Source organism: Ursus maritimus, unplaced genomic scaffold, assembly GCF_017311325.1.
Source record: "Ursus maritimus isolate PB19 unplaced genomic scaffold, ASM1731132v1 scaffold_7, whole genome shotgun sequence".
Taxonomy (NCBI): domain Eukaryota; kingdom Metazoa; phylum Chordata; class Mammalia; order Carnivora; family Ursidae; genus Ursus; species Ursus maritimus.
In genome coordinates, this window is record NW_024426885.1 from 80,449,244 (window position 1) to 80,465,907 (window position 16,664).

Here is a 16,664-nt window from a genome sequence, read left to right on the forward strand (position 1 = left end):
GTAAAATGTGGCTTCCTGCTTCAGTTAAACATTACAATAGCCTTCAGGCCCATGACAGTACCTCTCTGATCTCATTTCTTATAACTTTTTCCCTGCTCTTCCTACTCCAACCACACCATCCATGCATGGCAAGTATATGCCCGCCTTCTGGGGTTTGAACTTCCTTCCTTGGCCCCATAACCACAGTGCTCACTTCTTCACCTGCTTCAGTTCTTTACTCAAATGTTACTCAGTGAAACCTTCCCCCCCCCCCACATATTTATAATGGAAAACACCCTGCACTGTAACCCTCTCCGTGCTTTTTCTCCATAGCACCATCTGACACACAATGCTTTATTTGTTGTTTATTATCTTGATCTACTCCCTCCAGAAATTAACTCCCTGATGGTAGGTCCCTTCTGTTTTCTTCTTTGCTGTATTGATCATGTCCGGCACAATGTCTGGCTCTCGGCAGGTCAACATAATTTGCTGAATCAATGAACGAATGATTAAAGTCAAAGGGGACAAAAATTTTAGTGTATAGGTATTTGGCGTTTTCTGCTTAGATCCCCAATACCACCCCCATCTTTATTAGAAGTATTAAGCAAAGCAGTGCCACAGAAGACGAGCACTGTCATTTAAGTCCGCGAAGCGGTGTGGAAATCTCTCGGCAAAGCCATTCGGCAATAGCTGTCAAATTCTAAAATGTATATTCGCTTTGACTCCAAAGTTCCTAACTTTACCCAACGGGAATAATGGCACAGGTGCACAGCAGCACACCTGTGTTGTCTGTTGAATTGAGGCGGGAAGCAGGGACTTCTTTCCCTTTAGAATGCAAAGAGATAACAAAGAACATCACTGCCAATTATTTACAACAAAAATAACACAGAACAAATCTCCAGTTGTTTTATTTTTTAAAAGATTTTATTTATTTGAGAGAGAGCGCACGACAAGCGAGCAGAGGGACAGAGGGAGAAGCAGATTCCCGCTGACCCCAGGACCCGAGATCATGACCTGGCAGACGCTCAACCACTGAGCCCCAGGTGCCCCTCTCCTGTTATTTTATTTAAAAAAAAAAAAAAAAAGTCACTCCAGTGGCACACAGACTCGGCGAGGCAGGCGAGACCCCAGACCAAAGTCCGGAGGCCCCGCTGCAAATCGCACACGGAACCACCCCCAGCTCCGCAAACCTCTTCCCCAGGATCTTGCAGAAGTTCGCTTCCTGGCTCTGGCCTCCGCCTCGTCCTGGAGCAGGGTGACCACCTAGTTTCGTTTTCCCGCTGGGGTGCGGCTCTTTATAGGCGGGCCGAGGCACAGACCCGGGCCACGTACGCCCGCGGAAGCGCACCTCCCGCCCGCGCGCCCGCCTGCGCCTCGTTCTCAGCGCCTCACGCGCGCCCCATGCGCACCCTCGCCCACCCTCCTCCCACCCCCTGCTCCCCCCCGCTCAGCAGCCCCGGGCTCCCCATCCTCCGCAGAAAGCCCGAGGGGACAGCCGCCTCCTAGGACGGCCCGCCGCCCCCATGAGGTGAGGCTTCTCTCCGCTTCTGCTCCCAAACTCCGCGTAGGCCTCGGACTCCGTGGCCCGCGCAGCGCCGCGGCACTTGCAGGGGCCGAGCCTCGGGCGCCCCACAGCGGGCGTCGGCTTGGGGCGCCCCCGTGAGCCCGGGCCCCACCGGCGCTGGCCTCCCACTCCCTCCCGGGGCTGTCGCTGCCGGCTTGTCACCTGGATCTGCTGCTACTGCCCTGGTGCCTTTCTGACTTCGAGGTCTCCAGGTCTCAGCTCGTCCCCTCCTGGGAGCTGCATTCTTGTTGACCCCCCCAGTGCGCGATATTGTGCGGGTGTCTGTAGCTGGTCTCCTTTACCAATTTACAGGGCAGGGCTGCTCTTCTCCCCCGGTTTGTGCGCCCAGGTGCTGGCACCCTGCCCTGCGCCTGATTAGTGAACCGTCCGCATTCATCAGTGGAGGGATTAGAGGCTAAATTCTTGTTCCAAGTCCCGACTCTGAACACCCACTCGTTGGATGACCCAAAGCAACATTTCTTAATTTCTGTGAGTCCGTTTCTTATCCGTAAAAACGAATGACGTCCAAATCTTAGGACTGTGGAAAGAGTTAATCAACTGCTTATCATGTGAATATTTGCAAATATTATGTGAAGTAAAAAATGAAATTTAATCAGTGCCCCACTTCTAACATCTGCAGGAAGGGAGGGGGGTTTCAGGAAGGTGCCTGAAGAAAGGGAAAAGGGGTGCACTCTGTGTATGCAGGATGGCCTGGAAGCCGGTGGACCCCACTGGGGAGTGTCCCCCAAGAACAAAGAAAGATGCTCCTTCCTGGCTAGAAATCAAAATTGCCTTAAGATAAATGTTGCCTCTTTCAGACACAAGAGCCTCTCTCTGCCAGCTTCCCAGAGACAAAGTTTAAAAACTAACTGGACAAAGTTAAAAAGTAAAACTTAGCAGGGCACCCGGTTGTGTACAAATTCCAGAGTTGGGCAAAGCACTTCAGTGACTGGCTGAATGTACCTTTGAGATCTCACGGTCACAATCACATTCTCCGGGACAGCCCTCCTCAACCTCCTTGGGCTGGGCTAGGGCTGACCTTCAGGACAGAAGCAGAGAGGGATTGTACAGGGTGCATGGGCAGGCGGCTGGTAAGCCCGTATTGGCAGGGATCTGGGCAGGCTGTGAAGGGGTTGTCCTCCCATGATTTTGGTGCACTTGCACCAGAGAGAGAAACCACTAGCCACCAAGGGATAATCATACCAGGTTTCCCAGTCAGGACCATAGAAGACAATCCAAAACCTATTTCCAGAATCCAAACATAGGGCCAGACAGCATGCCAAGACATAAAGCCAAGCGGGATAGGGAAGACTAAGTGGGAAAAAGTCTGGAGCCATTAGCAGGAAGGGAAGAACTAGCAGGAATTCCTCATCTGGAATCCAGGTGCTTTTTATGCTAAGCCTAACCTCTGGGCTGGACGTGCCAGAAGTTGCCAGTATGTATCTACATTTTCATTCATTCAACAAATATTAACCAAGCTTCCATTATCTGCCTAGAATAATAGATGCTGCGGACACAGAGGTGAAAAAAATTAAATCACAATAAGGTCTCTATTCTCATGGTGCTTATATTTAAATGGAAGAAATAAACAATAGCTAAGTGAGTAAATAATCAACATAATTCAGAAAGTGATAAGAGCTCCAAGGAAAATAAAATAGTGTAATGGGCTAAGAGAGTGACCTAGAATGGAGGGGGCTGTTTTAGATAACTCTGCCCTGGCAGCCTCTTGGGTAGGGTATATTTGAGTGAGTAACAGGAAAGAGCTAGTCATGCAAAAATTCAGAAGCAGAGCATCCCAAGTAGAGTAAAAACAGCAGGTATAAAAGTCCTTAAACTTGATGTGTTTGAGATAGAAGAAAAGTCAGTATGTCTCAAATACGGTGAATGAGGAGAGTAGGAGGGAAAAGATCAGATGGGTAGGCAAGGCTGGGTCCTTTAGGGACCTGTGGGACACGGCAAGGGCTGGATTGATATCTAAGGGTGTTGGGTATCCATTGGGAGATTGTAAGCGGGAAACTGACATGATCTGGTTTACAGTTTCAAAAGTTTACTAGGACCCTATGGGGAATTAAGACAGGAAGCAGGGAGAAGAGATTTTGGCCCCAGCCCCAAGGAAAGGCGATTGTAGTTCAGACTAGGAAAACAGCAGTGGAAATGCAGGAAAGTGGATGGATTTGAGATGTGGTAGAATTAACACAACTTTGTACTGGATTGGTTGAGGGGTTAAGACAAGAGGAATGGAGGGATCAAAGATTACTCCTAGGTTATTTGCCAAACAAGATCGGGAAGACAGGAGGAACAGAATTAAGGAGTCCAGGTTTCTGTACTGGATATGTTTATTTCAGATGCCAACTGAACTTCTAATTGAAGATGTGAACTAAAAATTCCTTAAGTCTGAAATTCAGGGGAAAGATCAGAAGTTGAGGAAGTATGTTGAAAGGTCATCATGTTGTATGAGGAAGTCTTTATTGGATTGTAGGAGTAAAGTATTTTAATGCATTTCTCGATGATAATTTTATCTTTGATAACTAAGATCACTGCCCTTCCTTCGGGTCACTTTTTTTTTTTGAAGATTTTATTTATTTATTTGACAGAGAGAGAGAGAGTACAAGCAGGGGGAGCAGCAGGCAGAGAGAGAGGGAGAAGCAGGCTCCCTGCTGAGCAGGGAGCTGGATGAGAGGCTCAATCCCAGGACTCTGGGATCATGACCGGAGCAAAGGCAGGAGCTTAACCGACTGAGCCACCCAGATGCCCCCAGATCACTTTATTTACCTAGCTCTGTTGTTGTTTGAGAGAGCCACTAATCATCCTTCAAGAAATAAATCCCTCTGCCACTTCTTATCTAAAGCACTCTGCACAGCAAGTCCTGGTGAGAAGTGGCTCCATCTGACACAGCTGCAACAATGTAGAATGTTGGGACTTTTGACTGAGGGCTCATATTTGAAGCCATCACTTTCTTCACCTGAGATCTGGAAACACCTGGCTTGTCCTTCCCCCCCCCCTTCACATTTTCTTTTTAGGGCCTCCCCAGGCAAAATGAATTTTAAATACATTACATATATTTTGTATTTTAAAGCAAACTATTCTAAAAACAACTTCCAATGTTTATGTTAAAGAGGTGGTACAGCACTATGGTTGAAAGACATTAGCTTTAAGCACTCTGAGTCAGGCAGGACGAGGTCTGAGTCTGAGCTCAGCCACTTTATAGCTGAGTAACCTCGGGCATGGAGTTTAAACTCTGTCCCTCAGTCCCCATCCATACAATTGTGAACATACTAAAATGTTATAAAAATTAAATGTAATTTAGAGGTGCTTGGCACACTGCCTGGCATGCAGTAAACTAGCGATGAATGGCAGCATCCAGTTTTATGCAGGGGTTTGTTTTGTGTTGTTTTTCAGTATTCACCTGATTGATTCTGGATAGTATATTATAAATGGTGCAGCATTTGCATTTTTGAGCCGAATCTCAGTGAGCCCAGGTCATATGCATGAAGTTGTTTTTTCAAATCTATCTGTATTTGCCATTTTATTTAGCTCTTCACCTTGAATAAAATAGCAAACAATTTTAAGTTAAAGGAGGGCTCTAACTTGTGCTGGAGGCCTTTTATTCTATGAAGCCAGACAGGCCCAGCATCTCCAGTGTCCTGTCTCATACAGGAGCCATGAGTCATATGTGGTCATTTAAATTAATTAAAAGTAAAGGAAATGTAAAATTCAGTTCCTGAGCCATCCTAGCCAAATTTCAAGGGATCAGTGGTCACTTGTGGCTAGTGTCCATCACATTGCACAGCACAGATAAAAACATTTCCATCATGGAAGAAAGTTCTGTTGGCAAGCTCTGGTCTAGCACCTACAATCAATAAAACATGGCACCTATAGACATGTGCATATGTACCCAGAAAGAATGACAATAAATATGAAAATTATAAAACTGGGGTGCCTGGGTGGCACAGCGGTTAAGTGTCTGCCTTAGGCTCAGGGCGTGATCCTGGCATTATGGGATCGGGCCCCACATCAGGCTCCTCTGCTATGAGCCTGCTTCTTCCTCTCCCACTCCCTCTGCTTGTGTTCCCTCTCTCGCTGGCTGTCTCTATCTCTGTCAAATAAATAAATAAAAATCTTAAAAAAAAATTATAAAACTGAAATTAATGATTTACAAATTAACTTAAATGTGTACTAAAGATAATATTGTCATTAAGGTTTAAATTTAGTTTTTATAAAAGCTGGAAAACAATTCGTGGAGTAGATTAGATTGTAAGAATGAAATGGTTTTATTTGTCCAATTACTACTACTGGTTGTGCCACTAATCCAGTTCTCTAACTCTTGTCACTTTTAGCTATTAAGACAGTCCCTTCCCCATTCCCAAAGACTCAGTCCCATGCAGTTTAAAACCTCAATCTTGTATGTGATTCAAAGCACTCTTCTCCTTCCCAACTCCCAGCAAATATTGATGAGTGCTATGCAGGACAGGAAAATGAGATATACTAGACTTCAGGATGACTGGCAAGGTGGGGGTGCAGCATTAGCTAGAGTGGTCAGGGGGTACCCCTCTGTGAAGAGCTGACATTTGAGCCAAGACCAGAATTATGAGGATAAGTAATCCCTAGAATTCTCTTAGGAGGAATTCACAGAATAAGGGTGTTAAAAGCAGATGCAAATGCCCTGAGGTAGGTAGACTTGGCAGAGGAAATACACCTTTTTTAAAGGCCAGTGTGACTGGAGCACAATGAATGAGAGGAGATTGTACAAAATGAGGCTAGAGAAGTAGACATGGAACAGATGATGAAGAGCATGGCAACCACGGTTCGGAGTTTGAGGCTGGAGATCAAGAGTTGAGTATTAACAACGTATAGCTTCACTTCTGCTTCATGTTCCATCTTTCTTGCAGTTATCCTCACTCTTTCCCATAGGCATCATTCTCTCCCTCAATACTGGATCATTCCCAATGGCTTATCATTAAGCCATTAAAAACTTCATGATTAAAACTTTTTTTTTGACAGTTCCCCCAGCCTCCCTCCAGATGGAGCTCTATTTGTCTATTCCGTTAATAGTAAAATTCCTTGAAAAGAGTGGCCTATATTCCCCATATCCACTTTTTCACCTCCTGTTGTCCCCCCAACCAGTAATGTTTTCATCCCTGCCTTTCTAGTAAAATGCTCATCAAGGTCCCCCACAGCGTTGCTCCAGTGCAAACAGTGATCTCTTCTCTGTCCTCAATCACTCAACCTCTTAGGGTCATTGTACATATCGATATCCATCTGTTCTTCCTGAAATAAATATTTCTTCCTTAGGCTTTCATGACATCATGGATTTTTTTTTTATATTCTACTTCACCCATCCCCTCATCCACCTCCCCTCTGGCAACCACCAGCTTGTTCTCTGTATTTAAGAGTCTGGGTCTTTTGTCTCTTTTTCTTCGTTCATTTGTTTTGTTTCTTGAATTCCACATATGAGTGAAATCATATGGTATTTGTCTTTCTCTAACTTATTTCATTTAGCATTATACTCTCTAGCGCCATCTCCATCCATGTTGTTGCAAATGGCAAGATTGCATTCTTTTTTATGGCTGAGTATACTCCATTGTGTATCTCGCCATCTTCCTGATCCATTCATCTATCAGTGGACTCCCGGGCTCCTTCCATAATTTGGCTATTATAAATGATGCTGTGATAAACATAAGAGTGCATGTACCCCTTTGAATTAGTGTTCTTGTATTCTTTGTGTAAATATCTAGTAGTGGTATTTCTCTTTTAAATTTTTTGAGGAAACTCTGTTCTCATTTCCCTGATTAGTGGTGGTGAGCGTCTTTTCATGTGTCTCTTGATCTTCTGTATGTCCTCTTTGGAAAATGTCTTTTCAGGTCCTCTGCCCATTTTTAATCAGAGTATTTGGTTTTTTTGGTATTGACTTCTATAAGTTCTTTATATATTTTGGATATTAACCCCTTATCAGATATATCATTTACAAATATCTCTTCCCATTCAGTAGATTGCCTTGTCGTTTTGTTGATGGTTCCCTTTCTTGTGCAAAATTTTTTATTTTGGTGTAGTCCCAGTCGTTTAATTTTGCATTTGTTTCCTTGCCTGAGGAGACATGTCTAGAAAAATGTTTCTATGGCCGATGTAAAAGAAATTACTACCTATATTTTCTTCTAGGAGTTTTATGGTTTCAGGTCATAAAAACATTTATGTTTTTAATCCATTTTGAGTTTTTTAATTTTTAAATTTTATTTATTTAGAGAGAGTGCGTGCAAGTGTGCAAGGGGAGGTGCGGAGAGGGAGAGAAAATCACCAGCAGACTCTGTGCTGAGCGTGGAGCCTGACGCGGGGCTGGATCTCATGACTGTAAGGATCGTGACCTGAGCCAAAACCAAGAGTCAGTCATTCAACTGACTGAGCCACCCAGGCACCCCTATTTTATTTTTGTGTATAGTAAAAGAAAGTGGTCCAGTTTCATTCTTTTCCAAGTAGCTGTCCAGTTTTCCCAGCACCATTTTTTGAAGAGACTGTTTTTTTTCCCTTTGTAAATTCTTGCCTCTTTTGTTGAAGATTAATTGACCGTGTAAGCGTGGGCTTATTTCTGAGCTCTCTGTCCTGTTCCATTGATCTCTGTGTCTGTTTTTGTGCCAGCGCTAGACTGCTTTGAGGACTACAGTTTTGTAGTAAATCTTGAGATCTGGTTTTGTGGTACCTCCAGTTTTGTTCTTCTTCCTCAGTCAGCTTTGGCTATTCAAGGTCTTTGGCGGTTCCATACAAATTTTATTATTATTTGTTCTAGTTCTGTGAACACTGTTGGTATTTGGACAGCGACTGCATTAAATCTGTAGATTGCTTTGGGTAGTATGGAAGTTTTAACAATATTGGTTCTTCTCATGACACCAGTGCTTTCCAGCTCCCTCACGCATTGCTCTTGCTTGGCCTCCTTTCCTGCCCCTACCCTGCTTGACCTGGAGTGTAGTACAGCTTTGTTCTGACCTTCTCTGCCTGTGCTCACTTCTTGGGTAATTTCATTCTAGAATTCATGGTTTTAAAGTTGATGTGTGGGGCGCCTGGGTGGCTCAGTCGTTAAGTGTCTGCCTTCGGCTCGGGTCATGATCCCAGGGTCCTGGGGTCCAGCCCTGCATCGAGCTCCCTGCTCGGCAGGAATCCTGCTTCTCCCTCTCCCTCTGCCCCTGCTTGTGTTCCCTCTCTCACTGGCTGTCTCTCTGTCAAATAAATAAATAAAATCTTAAAAAAAAAAAAAGTTGATGTGCATGCCGATGACTCCGTTTTATATCCCTAGTTCTAACTGCACTCTCTTCATTCCCAGTACTTTCTTCATTAATACCCAGCTTCATTCATGGCCTCTTCACTTAAATGTCTAGTCAACATCTCAAAATTAACATTTCTAAATAGTCCTCTCGAGTTACCCACTCAGTTCCTGAAGTCAAAGCTTAAGAGTTACCCTGGATTCCCTCTTCTCCTTCTGGTCCACCCAATACCCAACCCATCAGAAAGACCTGTCAGATCTGTCTCAGACATAACCATCCAGACCTCATTACCCTCCACTGCAACCCCAGCACTGGCCAGCTCGCGCTCCCCTTGTGGCCCATCAACAGCTGCTTTCATGCCTTCTTCAGGGAGATTTGTTCTAGCCATGCTATTTAAATTTTAACTACCTATCTGACCCCTGACAGCCTCCCATTTTTCCTTTTCTACTTTAATTTTCTCCTTATACTTCTTACCCATCTCACCTACTCTATATTTTCAATTATTTTCAGGTCTTCTTATGGCACACCCTCCCCAATGCCAACTGCTTATTAGAATATAAGATACATGAAGTCAGGGCTTTTTTTTTTTTTTTTTTCTGTTTTGTTCGCTGCTGCATCCCAACACTTAGAACAGTGCCCTGAATAAATGCTCTGTATAAATATTTGTTGAATAAATACTTCCCTATCAGGTTCCCAACTTTCTTGACTTCTCTATGGTCCATTCTCCACAGAGCAGCCAGAGGGATTTTTTTTTTTAAAAGCCTGTATCAAACATTCTCATTTCCCTACTTAAAAATCTCCCTGTGGTGGTTTCCCATTGCAACGAGAGTAAAATTAGTATTCTTTACCATGGCCTGCAAGCCCTGCACCTCTGTCCCTGAGACTACCACGCCTCAGGTCCCACTCTGCCCCTTTACTGTGCGTCGGATACGCTTCCCTTCCTTCTGTCGCTTGAACACTCTGAGTCTGTTCCCACATCAGGGCCTTTGCACCTGCTGGTCTCCCAGCCCACACCAGGGTTTCTCGACCTCAGTCTGACGGACACTGTGGGCTTGATAACTCGTGGTGGTTGCAGCCTCCCTGTGTGCTGCAGGATATTCAGCAGCATCCTGGCCTTGACCCAACAGATGCCAGCACCATCCCTCCACTGTAATGACCACAGTGGTCTCCAGGTATCACCGGATGTCTCCAGGGGGGGCAAAAGCACCCTGGTTGAAAAGCAGTGGCCTAGACCATTCTGCCCTCAGACCTTTTAGGACTGCCTCTGTTCCACTGTTGAGATCTTACTATTTCAATTGCCCCTTTCTACGTGGGCTGTTCCTTCACAATCTTAACTAAAGTACCTCCCCCCGCCCCCACACACCACCACCACTTAATACCATTACTCTGATTTTTTCTTTTTTTAACACTCCTCCCTATCTGGAATTATGCTGTCCATTTGTTTCCCTGTTGATTTGTTTCCATATTCCTTTTCTTTCAATTCCTTTTATTCCCGCCTCTTCTAGAATGAAATTACCATGAAGAAAGGGCCTTTTTTTGAACTTACTTGCTCGCTGCTTTATCCATTACAACTAGAATATTGTCTGGCATGGATGACATGAGGTGGTCAATAAATGTTTTGATGGAAATAGTACAACAATTCCCATAAACATTTATACAAATACATGTGGGGATGGGGGTCCTGTATGCAGTGGAAAGGGAAATATACATGCATGTTCTCACACACAGTGTACCCTGTTCATCCCATAAGCAGGGCACTCCTCTGTTTGAGAGAAGCCTTAAGGAATTTTTTTTTTCTGTATATTTCTTAACTATGGCCAGTGGCAGATTTAGAAAGTCTTTCCTGACTGCCTTACCACTGCCATCAAAAAACAAACAAATAAAACTAGGAATATTAATCGGGACTTTGTCCAATGCAGATAGTAGAAACCTACTGAAACTAGCTTAAACAAAAAGAGGGTTATTTCTTCAGGTGAAGAGAAGTTCAGGGGTAGACAGGGTGATCCAGGCAAGGCTGCTAAGTCACTATCTTGGGCCTTCTGTCCTTCCTCCTGTTGAAGCTCTGCTTTCTACTCTGTTAGATTCCTTCTCAGGCAGGCTGTCCTCAGGCTGGGAAGATGGCCCCCAGCAAATCTGAACTTATATTCTACCAGTTTAAAATTTTTAGGAGGAAGAGACATAGTTCTAGCGAAGTCCCATTTCAGTGAAATGGTATCTTAATTGGACTCTCTCTGAGTAAATCACTGGGACCAGGGAATGGCTAGAGTACCTTGAGCCTTCCCAGACTGGAGTGAATGGTGGACAACCCACCTCAAATCACCTGAACCGAGAGCAGAGGGAGAGGATGTTCCAGAAACAAAATCCACGAGGAGGGATCCTCACCAAGTCGAAGCCGCAGACGTCCGCAGCACTGGACTGTGTACACTTCCTGGGTCACTTCCATGGGCCTTGGCTGCCATGCTGAGTTGTGACTGTTTCCTTACAAGCTCTGTATAAGCAGGGCTGTGTCTCCTTCAGGGTTCCACCCCCAGGGTTATCCAGAAGCTCTTGCACATAGAAGGCTGCCTGTAATGAATATTTCCTATCCCTTCCTTTCCCCTTCATCTTCCTAGTTTCAGAGATCCTGTTTCCACCTCAGACTCCCTGTTCAGTGGGGAGCCTGCTTCTCCCTCTCCCTCTGCCCCTCCCCCTGCTTGTGTGCGCTCTCTCTCTCTCAAATGAATATAAATCTTAAAAAAAAAAAACAAAAAACCTACTGAGTTTATTACTCAGCCTCCTTTTGCCTTTTCCCTATCTTCTTTGAAATCTGTTACTCTCCTTTTTATCTTCCTCAAACTTCTGCTTTCCCCGTCTCTTGGTGGATTGTTCCTATCTGTTTGTGGGCCTTTTCTCTCTGTGGGGTTTCCTTCCTCCCTCAGCAAAAATGATATATTGGTACAGCTCCCAGGTCTCCTTCAGTGCACTTCTTTTTCTTATTTCTCACTATTCTTCTTTCCCATCCTACTCATTATACAGACATGGAATTTTTGTGTTTGTTACTGACTGTTTATAGATCTATGATTCTTAATTTTCAAGGCTAGTAAGCAAAACATTTAAATTTCTGTAAAAATAGGTGGTACTTGTCGGTTAGTGACTGCCAGAAGGAAATCAATACCCTGCCATCTTTCTGGAACTGGTCTTGCAATAAATAATGAGAATTTAATGAAATATTTCTAGGATATAGCTGTACACAGAGGAAACTAATATAAAGTTATAAGGGCCTAGTGCTTCAACTGTAAATTCCAACTGAAGAACAATTTGGTTGCTAAGCAGAGAACACTGTTTAAGGTTTAAAAATGGACCTATTTCTTCAAAAATTTAAAAAGGATTTTATCTTTGACAGTGAAATTCCTAAGGACCCCTTGAAGGCCATTCTGTTGGAGTTAGAATTCACTTTACATGGAATTTACTTAAGGAAGACATTCTGTTTGACATAGAAGATACCATTGGGCAGCAGCTTGAATTTGTCACCACAGAATCCAGACTTACTCTTTATAACCTACTAGTCTATGTGAAACTCCTAAAAGGCCAAAATGAAGATGCCCTAGAATGCTTGGAACAAGCAGAAGACCTCATCGAGCGAGAGCACTCGGAAAAAGAAGTGCGACGTCTGGTCACTTGGGGAAACTATGCTTGGGTGTATTATCACATGGACCAGCTTAAGGAAGCTCAGAAGCATTTAGACAAGATAGGGATCGTCTGTAAGAAACTGTCCAGTCCTTCTGACTACAAGTTGGACAGGCCTGAGATTGACTGTGAGAAACGGTGGGCACTCTTGAAATTTGGAGGAAACTATTATCACAGGGCAAAAGCGGCTTTTGAGAAGGCTCTGGAAGCAGAACCCAACGATCCAGAATTTAACATCGGCTATGCCATCACAGTGTACCGGCTGGACGATACTGACAGACATGGGTGTATAAAGAGCTTTTCTCTGGGCCCGCTGAGGAAGGCTGTCACCCTAAACCCAGGTAACGCCTGCATTAAAGTTTTATTGGCGCTGAAGCTTCAAGATGTACAAGCAGAAGATGAAGGGGAAAGGTATATTGAAGAAATCCTGGACCAAATATCTTCCCAACCTCATGTCCTTCGCTGCACAGCCAAATTCTACAGGAGGAAAAATTCCTGGGATAAAGCTCTTGAAGTTTTGAAAAAGGCCTTGAAGGTGACACCAATGTCTTCGTTCCTGCATCACCAGATGGGACTTTGCTATAGGGCGCAAATGATCGAAATCAAGAAGGCCACAGACAACAGACCAAAAGGGGAGGATAAACTGAGACTGGATAGGCTTATTACAATGGCTATATCTCATTTCAAAGTAGCTGTGCAACGAGACTCCAAGTTCCCATTTGTCTACACAGACCTGGCCAACATGTATGTCGAGACAGGCCAGTGTAGCAAAGCAGAAGAAGTTTTCCAGAAAGCCCTTCATCTGGAGAACATAACCGATGATCACAGACATCAGATCCACTACTACTATGGCCGCTTTCAGGAATTTCACTGTAAATCAGAAAGTACTGCCATCCACCATTATTTAGAGGCCTTAAAGATCAGCGACCAGTCCTCCCTCTGTCCCAAACTGACAAGTGTTGTGAAGAAATTGGCTGTGAAGAGATTGGTCACGATGCTTCAGACATGCAGAGTTTACGTGCCCTAGGGTTTGTCCACAAGCTGGAGGGAGAAGAGGGGCAAGCTGCTGAGTACTATGAGCAGGCCCAGAGGATATATCCAGAAAATGCAGAGTTCCTGGCTGCTCTCCGTGAGCTTCCACTTTCTATTTAATTAGAAAATTGCTGGGAAATTTCTTTGAAGCTTTTCTTCCCATTTTGGGCTCATATATTTTTGTTTATTGTTTTAATCCATCGTTAATTACAGAGCCAATTTTTATTGAATGTTTACTGTATACCAGGCATCATCCTAAATGTGATGAATCTTTGGGTATTGTTGTTCTTTCTAATTAAAATACTGTAATCCTTTTGGAAACAAAAACATTCCAGATGTTGTAGCTTTCAAAAATGGTATGGCCATTATGACTATATCCCCTTTATCTCTGCTATTTATAATAATTTTCGGATTAGGGGCACTTGGGTGGTTCAGTCGGTTAAGCGTTTGACTCTTGGTTTCAGCTCAGGTCATGATCTCAGGGTTATGAGATTGAGTCCACGTCTGGCTCTAAGTTCAGCTCGGAGTCGACTTGTCCCTCTCCCTCCCCCTCTGCGTGTCCCCCCAAGTATCTCTAATAAAGAAAATCTTTAAATAATAATAATAATAATAATTCTCTGATTAAATTTTGTCAAATTTCCCATACTGCTCACTTATGCAGTGAGCATAATCCTGTGTAAGCCTTTGACCCCTAGGTCAAGAACGTTCTTTCAGGAGTGCAAAATTATGAGTTATGCTCTTAACTATGTAGCTTGCAAAAGATGGATCCTATCCAGTTCTGACTCATGAGGATATTTAACCATTAACCTGACAGTCACTTAAAGAATCCTTTTTGTTGAAAGAAAAAATTCATAATAGTAAAAAGTCTGCCATCTATGATGACTTCAATAAAAGGAGAAAAAAACTAAAACGGGGGGAAAGGATTTCTTTAAATATAGAACTTTAGGAGCCCATGAGAAATCAGAAGTATTATCTCCCCAAAATGTTTACTGCATAACTAGAAACAGTTTTGAGGAAAAAATGAACAATGGAAAATCGTTGTCTCAAGTTTCTCTGGTCTTTTAACTAGAAGAATAAACTTAACCTAAATGGAATTAGTTTTATTCCAACTAAAACTACAAAAATTTTAGGTTAAAATTATTGAGACAGAGGGGCGCCTGGGTGGCACAGCGGTTAAGCGTCTGCCTTCGGCTCAGGGCGTGATCCTGCCGTTATGGGATCGAGCCCCACATCAGGCTCCTCTGCTATGAGCCTGCTTCTTCCTCTCCCACTCCCCCTGCTTGTGTTCCCTCTCTCGCTGGCTGTCTCTATCTCTGTCAAATAAATAAATAAAATCTCAAAATAAAATAAAATTATTGAGACAGAAAGCAGATTGAGAAAAATGATTTTTAAAAAATGGGTAAAGTTGATATCCCCATTCCACATCCATAGATTACCGAGGTTTCAGTGATTGGTTTTGGATCTGGGCTGGGTGGTTCCCCCCAATTTCTGGCCTTTGGTTAACTCCTTGACTATTCCAAGCTTACGTCTGTGTAGCTTTGTCTTTCACCTGAAGGTTTCAGACTGACATGTTTTCCTGTAGACCTTCCAGGAATAGTTAAGCCCTGTGTTTGGTTTGAGTATCCACCTGAAGGGTCTACTGCTTAAGAGCAGTATCCCTGGGGTTTTTTTTAAATCGAGATGCTGCTGACAGTAGCTTCTCTAACGTTTCTTTGATTTTCATCTACACTTATATTTACCACCGCAGTATCAGTGGAAAAGTGTGCCGTGTGATTTGACTCTCCACACTAACACTGCCTTAAGACTACTGTGTATTTTTTTACTTATTGTTACTATTTTTATTTTTAAATTTCTGTTATTTTATTACAAAAGTAATATAAAAGTAATTCTCATTGTAAAAATTTTAAACAAACAGAAGCATATGAATTTAAAAGTAAGAGCATCTCTTACCCCCATGGCAACCTGTTAACAATTTAATATGTATCCTTCCAGATGTTTTCTATGCATACTCAAACATACAGCTATACTGCAATGTATTTCATGAATAAGTTTTTTTAAATGTTTGATTTACTTAAGGCTTTGCTGTTTTTGTTTATTTTACTGATTTCATTTGTTTATTTAAGAAGGAAGAACAGGGAAGGGAATGATCTTTACTTGAGTATTTCATAAAGCCAGGACTAAAGTCCTCACCTGTCAGAAGAAGCATTTGTCACATTTTGCAGGACATATTTTATTTGGCAGCAAGTCATTTCCCCCATTGGGAATAGTGTTGTAATTAAGGTTATGTTCCCAAGTAGGGACTCTGCACACAATAAAATACAGTTATGATATCAAAACAATAATATAGCTATAAGCCTCTATATTTAAATATTAGACTCGAAAGTCTATTAAATGACTTCAAAATTCACTAGATATTAAAACACTGAAGAATTGGGTCATATGATGACGGAAGCTGAGGGTCATAATCACGGTCTGCTGTCCACAAGCTACAAACCCAGCAGAGAGCCAAGCGTGTAATTCTAGTCAGAGTCCAAAGGCCCGAGAACTGGAGGGATAACGCCACAAGCTCCAGTCCCAGTGTGACTGCGCACCAGGAAGGCTGACGGTAGAAGCTCCAGTCTAAGGAGAGAGAAGACAATGTCCAGCTCACACAGACAGACAGACAGACAGACTGCACACGCCCTCTGCCTCCGGTTCTACTCAGGCGCTCAGCAGACGCGGTGAGGCCCATCCACATGGGGAGGGCAGTCTGCTCTCACTCCGTCCCCCGAGTCAGCTGCTCATCTCTCCTGGGGACACCGTCACACCCCCCGAGCTCATGTGTCACCAACCGCCGGGAACCCCACGGCCTGGCAAGCTGACACATGAACAACGTGTCGCCGCGGCCCAGGGTGCAACGCCCGGTAACACAGTGACCCTGTTTATTTTCTCCACAGTGAGGTCAACAAGGATTCTCTGGAGAAAGCCCTTTCACAGCTGAAATGCCATTTCACGTGGAACTTACTGAAACCAGATGGCGTCTCGGGTGATCTAGAAGACAGAGTGTGTCACCAGATTGCATTCTTAGACACGGACTCCAGAGCGATGGCGTACAACCTCATGGCCTACATACAACACGTGAACGGCCGCGGTGAGGCGGCGCTGGAGTAACTACGCCTGGGTCTACTATCACC

General features: G+C 43.7%; 1 protein-coding gene and 1 pseudogene across 1 annotated transcript; one reads left to right on the forward strand and one right to left on the reverse strand.

The window, feature by feature from the left end:
* The window catches only part of LOC121101311, a 56,438-nt pseudogene that overhangs the window by 26,490 nt on the left and 13,284 nt on the right, over window positions 1-16,664 (reverse strand).
* LOC103661940 (interferon-induced protein with tetratricopeptide repeats 5-like) lies at window positions 12,129-13,819 on the forward strand. The gene is given in 3 exon segments (XM_040623790.1): window positions 12,129-12,219; window positions 12,222-13,445; window positions 13,448-13,819. Coding segments are annotated over 3 exon segments (1,479 nt in total). The 3' UTR covers window positions 13,612-13,819.